Raw genomic sequence first — 13,818 nt, 5'->3', positions numbered from 1 at the left:
CCAAATGTTATGGTAAATCCTCCTAGTTACAGGCTTACAAGCCTGAATCATGGTCTCTATAACCGTTTCAGAAAACCCCCGCTTGGATAAAATTATACGTTCAATCTCCAAGCAGTCAGCTTCAGAGAAACTAGATTTGGGTGAATGAAGGGCCCCTGGATCAGAAGGTCCTTCCTCAACGGGAGTCTCCAAGGTGGCCACCAGGTCTGCATACCAAATCCTGCGAGGTCAGACCGGTGCTATGAGAATCACAGAAGCCCTCTCCTGTTTGATTCGAGTAATTACCTGAGCAAGAAGAGCAAATGGAGAAAATAGGTATGCTAGACTGAAGGTCCAAGAAACCGCCAGGGCATCTATCAGTGCCGCCTGGGGGTCCCTTGACCTTGACCCGTATCTCGGGAGCTTGGCATTATCTTGGATACCTCCTTCATCGCTAAGGAACTCCTCGTTCCTCCCTGATGATTGATGTAAGCCACTGAAGTTATGTTGTCCGATTGGAACCTGATAAACTGGACCGTTGCTAACTGAGGCCAGGCTAGAAGAGCATTGTAGATCGCTCTCAGTTCCAGAATGTTTATGGGGAGAACAGACTCTGAGTGAGTCCAAACTCCCTGAACCTTTAGGGAGCCCCAGACTGCTCCCCACCCCAGAAGGCTGGCGTCTGTTGTCACAATCACCCAAGATGGTCTGGGAAAGCAGGTCCCCTGGGAGAGATGATCCAGCGACAGCCACCATTGAAGAGAGTCCCTTGTCTCCTGCTCCAGAGTTATTTGAGGAGACAAGTCTGCATAATCTCTGTTCCATTGCCTGAGCATGTTTAACTGCAGAGGTCTGAGATGGAAACGAGCAAACGGGATGATGCCCATCGCTGCCACCATTATCACAATTAACTCCATGCACTGAGCCACTGATGGCCAAGGAGTGGACTGAAGGACTAGACAAGTATCTATAATCTTTGATCTCCTGACTTCTGTCAGAAAAATCTTCATGGACAAGGAGTCTATTATGGTTCCCAAGAAAATGACTCTTGTGTGTGGAACTAGGGAACTCGTGCTCAAATTTACCTTCCATCCGTGAGTTCTCAGGAAAGATAACACTAAGTCGGTGTGGGATCTTGCTTGTTGAAAAGATGGCACCTGGACTAGAATGTCGTCCAGATAAGGAGCCACCCCAAGCCCCGTGACCGAAGTACCGCCAACAGAGACCCCAGAACCTTTGTGAAGATTCTGGGAGCGGTGGCCAGGCCGAAAGGAAGAGCCACGAACTGGAAGTGTTTGTCCTGGAAGGCAAATCTTAGAAACCTGTGATGATCCCTGTGAATAGGAACATGTAGGTACGCGTCCTTTAAATCCACAGTTGTCATGAATTGACCCTCCTGGATTAAGGAAAGGATGGAACGAATAGTTTCCATCTTGAAGGACGGAACCCTGAGAAATTTGTTTAGACCCTTTAGATCTTAAATTGGTCTGAAGGTTCCCTCCTTTTTGGGAACCACAAACAGATTGGAATAAAAACCCTGATCCTGTTCCTGTACTGGGACGGGAACAATCACTCCCAGGGTGGAAAAGTCTCTTACACAATGTAAGAAGGCCTCTCTTTTTGTCTGGTCTGCAGATAATCTTTAAAGAAGAAACCTGCCTCTGGGTGGAAAACTCCAATTTGTATCCCTGAGACACTATTTCTATTGCCCAGGGATCCTGAATGTCCCGAACCCAAGCCTGAACGAAGAAGGAAAGTCTTCCCCCTACCAGATCCGGTCCCGGATCGGGGGCATGCCCTTCATGCTGTTTTGGATTCAATAGCAGGCTTCTTGGATTGTTTACCTTTGTTCCAAGACTGGTTGGGTCTCCATGTAGGCTTAGATTGCTCCTGCTTAGAGGAGGAAGAGTAAGAATTTCCCTTGAAATTTCGAAAGGAACGAAAATTACTCTGTCGTCTCTTTTGTCTGTTTCTCTTATCCTGAGGAAGGAGATGACCCTTACCTCCCGTAATATCAGAGATAATTTCCGTCAGGCCAGGTCCAAACAAGGTCATCCCATTGTAAGGAATTGCTAGAAGCTTAGACTTGGATGACACGTCCGCAGACCAAGGTTTTAACCATAAGGCTCTGCGGGCTAGGGCAGAGAAACCCCAACTCTTAGCTGCCAGTTTGATAATCTGAAGGGAAGCGTCCGTAATAAAAGCATTAGCTAGCTTCAGAGCTTTTATCCTGTCTTGGATCTCCTCCAAAGAAGTCTCAGTCCTGAGAGACCCGGACAGAGCATCAAGCCAATATGCTGCTGCACTAGTGACTGTAGCAATGCACGCCTCAGGCTGTAATAGTAGACCCTGGTGAACATAAATCTTTTTAAGTAAACCCTCTAACTTGTCCATAGGGTCTTTGAAAGCACAACTATCCTCTATGGGAATAGTGGTTCTCTTGGCTAAAGTGGAAATAGCTCCTTCTACCTTAGGAACTGTTTGCCAAGCCTCTTTAAAAGAGTCTGCTATAGGAAACGTCTTCTTAAAAATAGGGGAGGAAGAAAAAAAGGGAATGCCTGGTCTCTCCCACTCCTTAGTAACGATCTCCGAAGCTCGCTTTGGAACCGGAAATACATCAGAGTAAGAAGGAACTTCGAAATATCTGTCTCATTTACTAGACTTCGCAGGGGCAACCACAACCGTGGAGTCACAATCGTCTAAAGTAACCAAAACCTTCCTGAGTAGCAGACGGAGGTGTTCTAGCTTAAAACTAAAAGTTACAACCTCTGAGCCCGTCAGAGGCAATGAACCTTCTGAATATGAGATTTCACCCTCAGATGAAACAGCAGTACCCTCCTCTTCATGGCCTTGGGAGGGTACCTCCAAAACTGCAACAATTGCATCAGAACTTACTGAATGTCTGGTTTTCTTCTTACGTTTGCCCTGCAACATTGGGAAAGCAGACAATGCATCAGAAATTGTAGAAGACATAAGAGAAGCAATGCCTTTTAAAGTAACTCCAGCGGGTGCTATAGCAGAAGTGCAGGGCACTGCTTTTGCGGACGGTAAATTTTGGGACGCTTGGGGAGAAAGCTGCGGCATATATTGACCCTCATCATTAGACTCTTGGACATTGGTTGCCTTCGAGGAAATTGGCTCTGAATTTTTTTTTCCCCTTTAACTTAAAGTCCTTTGAATGCATGAAGGACAAAAAGGGATTAGTGGTTCCACATTAGCGTCAAAGCATAAAGCACAAGTGACATCTTGCAAGTCTCCTTGTTCCATGCCTTCACACAATTTTCCAAATTACAAACAAAAATTATCAAATTTATATGGAAAAAATCATTCTAAAAAAAACGGTACTGTCTCTTTTTAAATTTAAACTGGACTTTTTATCTTTTGCTGCAAACTGTCAGTTAAACGTTTTCCCTTTGTACTGCTAAAAACGATCAATTTGTCTAAACAAAAAAATCAACCTCAGCACTCTGCTGAAGTGCTCCTACCTGACAGAAGATCGTTGGGCCCAAATACGATCCTTTTGATTCTCCAGAGCAACTCTACTTGACAATGTCTGAGGACACAATGAAACAGGAAAAACACAGTGTCTGCACTAGCCACGCATGAATTTCTCTCATGCGACTCCAGAACAAACCGGCCCTCTATGCGCATTGTCTCCGAACTGAAGCGCTACTGAATGGTTCGCAAAAACCGGAAAGACCACCCATCGTGGGCGTGATCTAGCCAACCAAGCAGTATGTGAAGTGGAACCACCAGAGCCATATGTACATTCCTATTATTGTAAAAATCAGCTTCCTCCAGCCCCAGTGCCCTGATACCTACACTGCCCCATTATCTTTCCCACAGGAAAAACATATAATGTCATAACAAAGAACTACTTGTCTTAAAGAGCCCCTTATGTTCTTGTATGTGCTTAATAAAAAAGAATTCTGAGTCCTTATCCCCAGAAACGTAAGGTAGCACTTACCTTGACTTCTGCGTGGCAGCAAGGCAGCTCTCAGGTTTGGGAGGTCCTATCCCTCACATCGACCTGAGGAGAATAAAATGCTGAGCTAAAGATTACCTCAGACTGAAGGATCAGGGCAGCAAGTAAATTATGGGAGGCGCAGTGAGAATTATGTCCCACAAGTTCCCATTGCTTTAAAGCCACCAAAACTCTACTGTAGAGACTGATATGGAGTACGGCTACATCCTAAGACAAAGCAGCACAATCTTGCACTACTTTAAAAATAATAAACTCTTGATTGAAGAATCTAACACCTCACTTTACCTCTTCCTATCACTAACGTAGGCAAAGAGAATGACTGGAGTGGGAGGGAAGGGAGGAGCTATTTAACAGCTCTGCTGTGCTGACCAGGAGGTGAATATCCCATTAGTTATTAAGATGATCCGTGTACTCATCGTGTCTTAAAAAAGAAATAGCTTTAAATTTATACATGATAAATATTTTCATTGGTTTATTGCCCTATTAAGGATTTTTTTTGTTCTGCTCTGTTTTCCTGTCTGACAGGATGATAAAATGTCTTTTCAGTAATGTGAGGTCCCTCAAAGATTTTTATAAAGTCAAATTTTCCTTTTTGAGCTGTTTTTCCCGCTTTGCAGGCTCTGGATGTGAAGAGAGACACATTTTTTTATTTAAATGTAATGCTTTAAAAAGGCCCAAAGAATTTTCAAGATTTCTCTCCATACTGACGAGGTTTTGATCATCAATCAGCTAGAGCTATAGAGGTTTACTCCTAGTGTTCCAAATCTGCACTTCTAGCTGAAGCTGTTTTTGTCCTGTCATCCTGTTCTCCTCCTGTCCCTATACAGCTCCAGGTTTTCACACCGCAGCTTGATATGGCTCCAGTTTTTATCTGCAGTGGTTCCCTGAGGCTTCCAAGCACTATCTGCGTTCCTCTCTAGCACTGACCATAGCACTGACTGCAGCAGCTGCCGTCTGTCTTTACTCTCATACATTTATACTAAATTACAACTGCACTCAAAGTATATTAGAAATGTTTTGTTTGGCCTGGCGCATCACATACAGCATGTTGCTCAATTACTACATTTATTTAGCTCCGTCTCTATCCAATCTGTCTTCTCTCGCTCCTTTCCTCGCTCTCTTTCCTTTGAAGTGTACAGCACAAACCAAACACATCTCCTGTATTGTACCTCCCGCTCCTGTATTGTACCTCCCGTCAGTCCAGTAAAGATTTTCTGCTTTTCTGTTTCTCAGGTGTATCTGCTAATACCCAGCTTCCCCGTCTGCCCACTATGTATATCTTGGCGCCACTTGTTGCCTTTCTATTGTTATGAAGCGTATTATCTTCATCTTTATTTGTAACGCACCAATATTCCTCAGCTATGCAGGGGGTACAAAGCGGACTGAGACTGAACAATTACAGGGCCCAATCTAAGTGGTAAACTGAAGTGTTTCAGGGTCTCAGCACTATTGATACAGTTTACCAGGGATATGTGTTATACTTCAAATCATTTTCCTTACACCATTTTTAAAGGGACATAAATCCCAAAATGTTTCTTTCATGATTCTAAAAGCGCGTGCAGTTTTAAGTACTTTTCCAATTTATTTCTATTTTCTCATTTGTTTTGTTCTCTTTGTATCCTTTGTTGAAAAGAATACCTAGGTAGCCTCAGAAGCTGCTGATTAGTGGCTGCACATATATGCCTCTTGTCATTGGCTTTCAGCTCCCAGTAGTGCATTACATCTCCTTCAACAAAGAATACCAAGAGAATGTAGAAAATAAGATAATAGAAGTACATTTGGAAAGTTGTTTAAAATTGCTTGCTCTATCTGAATCATGAGACACATTTTTGGGGTTTCATGTCCCTTTAAATGTATCTTAGAGTCATGGAAAAAGCCATTAAAGGGTGCTCTGGTTTCTGTATCAGAAAAGTATCCACTTCCCCACTTGATGTTATGATGTAGCTGGTTAATCTTTCAATCCCCCAGTGGCTATTGGATGTGTAACATCAATATTGCCAAAAGCCACATCAGCTGACTGATGCTAATGACCTTAGCTTTTGCAGGCAGGATGTTGTTACTTAACTTAAATAAATCAAATTGCTGGGGAAAGTGATCAATTGTGTTTTCTTCCTTCAGTAGACTTGCTTTTGTTGTTAGCCTTCTTCCACCTTTGATTGTCCCCACATTTTCATGGAAACCACAGGGTTTAGCTTAGTGTTTCGATAGATAGATAGATAGATAGATAGATAGATAGATAGATAGATAGATAGATGGATGGATGGTAAGTGTGTGTGTAAATTTCTCTGTTTTCATGTTTGTTTGTTTTTTACAACTAAAAGCCATATTAGAAGTCCTTCTCTTCTCTCCCATAGTGATTTCCATAAGTAAAGTTGCTCGGGCTTTCTCAGCGGATTTATGTATTCAGAACCAAGGGTGCTTTCTGGGGTCCAAGTCTTACATTGAAATTTACATCTAGCACTTGATTTTTCACCTATTTTAAAGATATATAAAGTCTTGCAAAAGAACAGTTAATATAACTAATCTGCAAAAGGTCAACATTATTATTATTTTTATTTAGAGCATGCAATTAAATAAAAAATAATACTTCAATTATCTAACACTTCCATTTTCTTAGTATCCTATATTGACTAACATACCTAAATATGCTTGTGTGTGTGCACAATGTATAATATTGTTTCCAACCTACAGGGGTTTACACTTGAACATAAGTTTCCAAGAAACCCAGACAGGAAGTCAACGGAAAGAGTCTTTATTTTGACTTTACTGAACAGTATAACATGTCTGTATGTCTCCAGGTGATGTTTTACAGCTGCCTAATTGGCTATAAACATATCCTGCTTCAGACTGTGTTGGTTTAAATGTGTAGAAAAGGATTTAAAGGGACAGTGTACTGTACAATTAGTTTCCCATTAATGTGTTTACAATGGCTTGTTATACCAGCTTTACAGTATAAAACATATGGGGAGTTTTATTCTTTGGGTATATTTTTTGTATATGAAATAGTTGTCTCTGCTAACTGAACCCTCAAGTCAATCAAATGGGTTCAAGGTAAATCAGCATATCTATATTTACAAAAATCATCCTTATCTTATCTGTATATACCTAATAAGAATAATACTTAGAATAGAAAGTTAATATTTATGTATCTCTATTTCCCACCTGCCACTGGAAGTGTGATTTCTTCTAAACATTCTTGTTTACATAGCTTTTCTGTAGCCAGTACTTATGTATTCATATTTCTCCAACATAGGTGTGTCCGGTCCACGGCGTCATCCTTACTTGTGGGATATTCTCCTCCCCAACAGAAAATGGCAAAGAGCCCAGCAAAGCTGGTCATATGATCCCTCCTAGGCTCCGCCTACCCCAGTCATTCTCTTTGCCGTTGCAACATCTCCACGGAGATGGCTAAGAGTTTTTTGGATCAACCAGGAGAGGGCTTCGGTAATCTTGATAGCTCCTGCGTGGCCACGCAGGACTTGGTATGCAGACCTGGTGAATATGTCATCGGCTCCACCATGGAAGCTACCTTTGAGACAGGACCTTCTTGTTCAAGGTCCATTCGAACATCCGAATCTGGTTTCTCTCCAACTGACTGCTTGGAGATTGAACACTTGATTTTATCAAAGCGTGGGTTTTCAGATTCTGTAATAGATACTCTGATTCAGGCTAGAAAGCCTGTAACTAGAAAAATTTACCATAAGATATGGAAAAAATATATCTATTGGTGTGAATCTAAAGGATTCCCATGGAACAAGATAAAAATTCCTAGGATTTTATCCTTTCTACAAGAGGGTTTGGAGAAGGGATTATCTGCAAGTTCTCTGAAGGGACAGATTTCTGCGTTATCTGTTTTACTTCACAAAAGGCTGGCAGCTGTGCCAGACGTTCAAGCGTTTGTTCAGGCTCTGGTTAGAATCAAGCCTGTTTACAGACCTTTGACTCCTCCCTGGAGTCTTAATCTAGTTCTTTCAGTTCTTCAAGGGGTTCCGTTTGAACCCTTACATTCCGTAGATATTAAGTTATTATCTTGGAAAGTTCTGTTTTTGGTTGCAATTTCTTCTGCTAGAAGAGTTTCTGAGTTATCTGCTCTGCAGTGTTCTCCGCCCTATCTGGTGTTCCATGCAGATAAGGTGGTTTTGCGTACTAAGCCTGGTTTTCTTCCGAAAGTTGTTTCCAACAAGAATATTAACCAGGAGATAGTTGTACCTTCTTTGTGCCCGAATCCAGTTTCAAAGAAGGAACGTTTGTTACACAATTTGGACGTAGTCCGTGCTCTAAAATTCTATTTAGAGGCCACTAAAGATTTCAGACAAACTTCTTCTTTGTTTGTTGTTTATTCTGGTAAAAGGAGAGGTCAAAAAGCAACTTCTACCTCTCTTTCTTTTTGGCTTAAAAGCATTATCCGTTTGGCATATGAGACTGCTGGACGGCAGCCTCCTGAAAGAATCACAGCTCACTCCACTAGGGCTGTGGCTTCCACATGGGCCTTCAAGAACGAGGCTTCTGTTGACCAGATATGTAAGGCAGCGACTTGGTCTTCACTGCACACTTTTGCCAAATTTTACAAATTTGATACTTTTGCTTCTTCAGAGGCTATTTTTGGGAGAAAGGTTTTGCAAGCCGTGGTGCCTTCCATTTAGGTGACCTGATTTGCTCCCTCCCTTCATCCGTGTCCTAAAGCTTTGGTATTGGTTCCCACAAGTAAGGATGATGCCGTGGACCGGACACACCTATGTTGGAGAAAACAGAATTTATGCTTACCTGATAAATTACTTTCTCCAACGGTGTGTCCGGTCCACGGCCCGCCCTGGTTTTTTTAATCAGGTCTGATGGATTATTTTCTCTAACTACAGTCACCACGGTATCATATGGTTTCTCCTATGCATATTTCCTCCTGTACGTCGGTCGAATGACTGGGGTAGGCGGAGCCTAGGAGGGATCATATGACCAGCTTTGCTGGGCTCTTTGTCATTTCCTGTTGGGGAGGAGAATATCCCACAAGTAAGGATGACGCCGTGGACCGGACACACCGTTGGAGAAAGTAATTTATCAGGTAAGCATAAATTCTGTTTTTCAGTAGATGTGGGGATACAGCAGGCAAAAACAACTATTTTAAAATGACAAAATAAAGTATAAGGAGCTATACTCTAGCAGATAAAATTGATCATTGGGAGAGGAAAAAAATCATAGTACACTGTCCCTTTAAGGGAAAGTACTAAAATCCCTCCCACCCTCCAATATTTTTACAGTATGTTTGTGTTAAATTTCTTTCACTTAACATGTTTTTTACATTTCTTAGAATATGAAGTTTAAAAGCACATAACTGTTTGCATTACAATTTACAGACGAGATGAAATGGAACATAAGGGAGATACTGAAGCTGAAGAAGACACTGAGGAAAGGGACTGTCTAGCGGGCACCAAAGTGAAAGTAAAATACGGACGTGGGAAAACCCAGAAAATCTACGAAGCCAACATTAAGAACACTGAGACGGATGGAGGAGAAGTGTTGTATCTCGTGCATTATTATGGCTGGAATGTGAGGTATGTCTGGAGGCTCGTGTGTGTATTTGGCACAAAGCCAGAGAGTGTACTATACCTTTGTATTCTAAAACAATGTGAAGAGATAGAGGGCGCCCAAGTCAAATATACAACAACTTGTGATCAAATGATCTATAGAGGATACAATCAGAAACTAGTAATACAAAAAAGATACCTGCAATCAAATTATCAATATTCAAAATTAAAAAAGCACAAATGAAGTGAAAAAGGAGAATGTTCACAATATAGCGAGTCCAATACAATTGCGTATCCAGGCCCAGGCAGCTCTCTGTGGAGGGATATGTGGTCTAAATCCTGGAGTCGGCAATCTGTAGATAATGAACATAAACAGAAGTGCCACATGGCCTAGTATTGCCAGCAATGCAGTGATATGGTTACAAGACGTCAAAATGCACTCACGTGTAAAATAGCACCCTTGTGAGATGGTGCAACAAAGCAGGCTGGAATCTCTGTCACTTAGCAGACTGGCCTCCCGTGATGTGTCGGCAACAGGATAGGATATCTTCTGTAGATTTCTTTCGAGATAGGCAGTGATTGGCAAATAGCACGTTTCTAAGATAAAACTTACATTTATTTAAAATAATAAAACAAGCAACGCGTTTCTCAGCTATTAAAAGGCTGTCTCGTCACGTTTGTATTAGTCGACTAATATAATACCAATAATTTAAGAGTTTATTTTGTATTATTTCCTAATATTTTACTTTTGTTATATAAACACCACTGTCCGAATACAAAAAAAGCAATTAGACCCTAATTGACCCTGATAAAGAGACAATTTAACAGATTTTTTGCTAGAGAGGGCTGCAGTGCATCACACACTAATGCTTTGGCTTACACATGACTAATAAATGTACTTCCGGTGTGCAGCTATCTAGTAAGTTCTTCTATTTAATACATTCATGTTATGTTGCACATTTGCAAAACCCTACTTATGGACGCATACAGTGTAATTTCGTGATCAGATGGAACCATGATTTACTTTCTTTCAGATATGATGAATGGGTGAAAGCTGACAGAATCATATGGCCTTCAGACAAAGGTGGACCAAAAAGAAAATTAAAGAAAAGATCAAAAGTAATTATTTCATCTAAATCTTTATCATTGTGTAAATTTAAACATATAGTGAAATAGGGAAGCATGCACATTGTCAATTAGGAGCCCTTATTTCTGAATGCTTAATTATTTATTGTATTTGTTTACCAGAAACCAATTTTGATATTTTAAATTGTTCTTTCAAAAAGCTTTACCGTCAGTGAAGAAGTGAGACAGCAGTGATTTTCTGTAGGGTATTACTGGGGAACCACCCCTCTTATGGGAAACAAATGCATTGCACAGGGGAAGAGAAATTAATATTACAGAGCAGCTATTGACTTGTACATATTTTTTATCAACGGTTAAACAGTTTTTCAAAGCCACACTTGTGCCTTTTTAAAATGTTATTATTTTTTAATACACTCTCTCTATTTCTCTTTCTTTCTTGCTCTTTCCTCTTTCTTTTGCTCGCTCTCGCTATTTCTTTCTCTTTCACTCTTTCTTTCTGTCTCTCGCTTTTTCTTTCACTCTTGCTCTCGCTCTTTCACTCCTTTTTTTCCCTCGCTCTTTCTTTCCCTCTCTCCCCTTCTTTCTCTGTTTCCTATTCTTCAACATGAATATAATATGTCTTTTTACACCTTTGCTTGAAATGTGTATTAAAAAATCTCTTTTGGCTAGTCCCTTGAACACATTTGTATTCACCTTGCAGACATATTGCATGTTATTGTTAATTCTTTCCCTTTTGATCCTTCCAAAATCATATTTAAAACAATCCCTCATTGTCTTCAGAATAAAGATGAAAATGAAAAGGAGGAACGAAAGGAGGAAGAAAAGCAGAAATCAAAACGTGGCCGTCCTCCTTTAAAATCAACACTTCAGTCCAATCAAACCTGTGTCCTGCCAAAGACGCCAAATAGTGATGGAAGATCATCCACTAAAAATTCACGGAACAGCTTTTCTGATTGTTCCTCTTTGTCTAATGGATTAGAAGGTAAATCTATTGCTACTTGTAACAAGAAAAATAGTATTTATATCATTATTAAAAGAATGATAAACATATTAATAACTGTTCTATAATGTTATTAGAAGTTATTTGGCTTTCTTTTACAAACTATTGTTTATACACTGGTTCTAGTGCACATGACTACTGTATATAACAAAATTAATTACCAGCCTTTGACCTTCTTCCAAAACCAGATTTTTATTTAATCAAACATGAGTACAAAGATACAGAGACCAGTGATGGCGAACCTTGTCGCTCCAGATGTTTTAAAATACATTTCCCATGATGCTTGACTGGAGAGCAGAGTGTCTAAGCATCATGGGAAATGTAGGCCTGAAACATCTGGAGTGCCAAGGTTCCCCATCACTAGACAATAGGTTTGAATCTTTGTACATGCCTACTGTGCCAATCCCTAGAGCATATGAAGCCTCTGATTGGTGAGTTTTCTCTATGTAGATGATTGACAAGCAAATGCATAGAATCTTGCACTACATACCTTCCTGTGTGATTCTCAGAGCTTAAAAGCTTGTACACTTCAGAGTTGTTTTGCACACTATTCTGGCGCTATAGAGTATACTTCACACCCAGTGTCGCATTTAAAATTAGGCAACTCATATCTCAAACAATTCTAATTTTATTTTTCGTTCTTCAAATAGGAGCAGTTCGTAGACGTACAAGGAGGAGCTCAGGCTTGTACGACTCCGATAGATGCTCAGTTGGTGAGTTATCTTTACAATAGGGTGACATTTTAATTAATGTTGACATTAATATGAACTTTTGAGTTACTACATTAAAAAAAACTAAGAAAAGAATATCTTTATCTGAAAGATATTTTTTAAGGAAATATTTAAAAGGCCATAAATCTCTCACTAGATAAATAACCACTTTACAAAACAAACAATGGCCGCTTTTCTGCAGCAGATTTTATGTTCTTACTATTGTTATATAGAAATGATAAAATTATACTAATAATAGATTGAAATCAATTGAGTATTGTTTGCCCCTTTTTACTAAATGCAATATATTTTATTAAAAACTGCAGATTCCAGTAGCTCTGATAGTGATACGGACGGAACTTCTGATAAATTATCTGTGAAAGAAGAATTTTTGCCTCTGGTTGCAAAAGAATTGGAACCTATCTTCTGCTTAGCAGATACCATCCCTGAGGAGGAAAAACCACAGATCATTTGTGTGTCAAAAGATCGGGAAGTGAGTCCAACAAAGCCTGCTGAAACGCTAAAGCAAGAAGTAGAGGAAACTGAACAAATTGTCCAGATTTATGGGGAACAAATAGAAGAAATAAAGAAGGATTCTGAGATATCGCCAAAGCCTAAGGGGAGGAGAAGTAAAACAAAAGATTCTTCTCCGGAACACACACAAATCTTGCCAGCAACTCAAGAAGAGTCATGTGTTGAGCCTCCAGTAGAACCTGAAATGGTAACGTTTCCTTCTTTTCAAAATGAGGAGGAGTTGGCAATTAAAGAAGTGGATCTTCCAGTTGACCCCTTAACAAAGGAGAAAAAAGGCACAAAAAGGAAAACGCTGGAACAAATGTCTCCTGAGAAAAAGGTGCGTGTTGAGAGTGAGCTAGAAGAGCCAGTCATTTTGGCAGATGAAAAACCTGCAGAAAGCTCTGAAGTTCCAGAGCACGTTGATGCAATTACGGAAGAGCAGCTTGAAAATGTAAATGAGGAAATGCCGTCATTAACGGCAGAACTAATGCCTGAGCAGAACTTTAGGACTGATGAATGTGAGATGCCACTAGATGAAATCACTAAAAGCCCCTACAAAGAGGAGCATAGTGTAATGCCCTTTATTGGACCAGAAACTCTGGTGTGTCATGAGGTAGATCTGGAGGACTTGGATGAAAAAGATAAGGTAGAGGAAATGGTTATACAAAAAGTAGAGATTGACAGACAGACTTTAAATTCTCCTACAATGTCACCTGTAGTTCAGCCGCACAACTATTCAGTGGCATCTCCGCTAGCACTCAGCCATGATGAGTCTCACAGCATAAAGAGTGAAAGTGACATTACAATTGAGGTAGACAGCATTGCAGAAGAGTCCCAGGAAGGCCTTTGTGAGAGTGAATCTGCTAATGGATTTGAGGCCAGCACCACCTCCAGCACCTGCAGTGTAACGGCGCAAGAAGTAGAAATACGGGAAAAAGGTAATTGGCTTCTTCAAGTAAAATGGAGCAGATATTTAGTATACTTTGTTCTGTGAGCAGCATGTGCAAATTATGCAGCATAAAA

The 13,818-nt window shown here is 40.4% G+C and overlaps 1 protein-coding gene across 3 annotated transcripts in view; it reads left to right on the top strand.

Moving 5' to 3' along the window:
- ARID4A (AT-rich interaction domain 4A) overlaps positions 1-13,818 on the top strand; it is a 79,150-nt gene that overhangs the window by 44,988 nt on the left and 20,344 nt on the right. For all 3 annotated transcript variants that reach the window (XM_053697316.1, XM_053697315.1, XM_053697317.1), the window contains exons 17-21: positions 9,313-9,510; positions 10,518-10,602; positions 11,350-11,551; positions 12,220-12,282; positions 12,606-13,733. In XM_053697316.1, coding sequence (XP_053553291.1) covers positions 9,313-9,510; positions 10,518-10,602; positions 11,350-11,551; positions 12,220-12,282; positions 12,606-13,733 — 1,676 coding nt within the window. The remainder of the gene's footprint in view (positions 1-9,312; positions 9,511-10,517; positions 10,603-11,349; positions 11,552-12,219; positions 12,283-12,605; positions 13,734-13,818) is intronic.

Source organism: Bombina bombina, chromosome 1 (assembly GCF_027579735.1).
Source record: "Bombina bombina isolate aBomBom1 chromosome 1, aBomBom1.pri, whole genome shotgun sequence".
NCBI lineage: Eukaryota > Metazoa > Chordata > Amphibia > Anura > Bombinatoridae > Bombina > Bombina bombina.
This window is presented reverse-complemented; position numbering and strand designations above follow the sequence as displayed.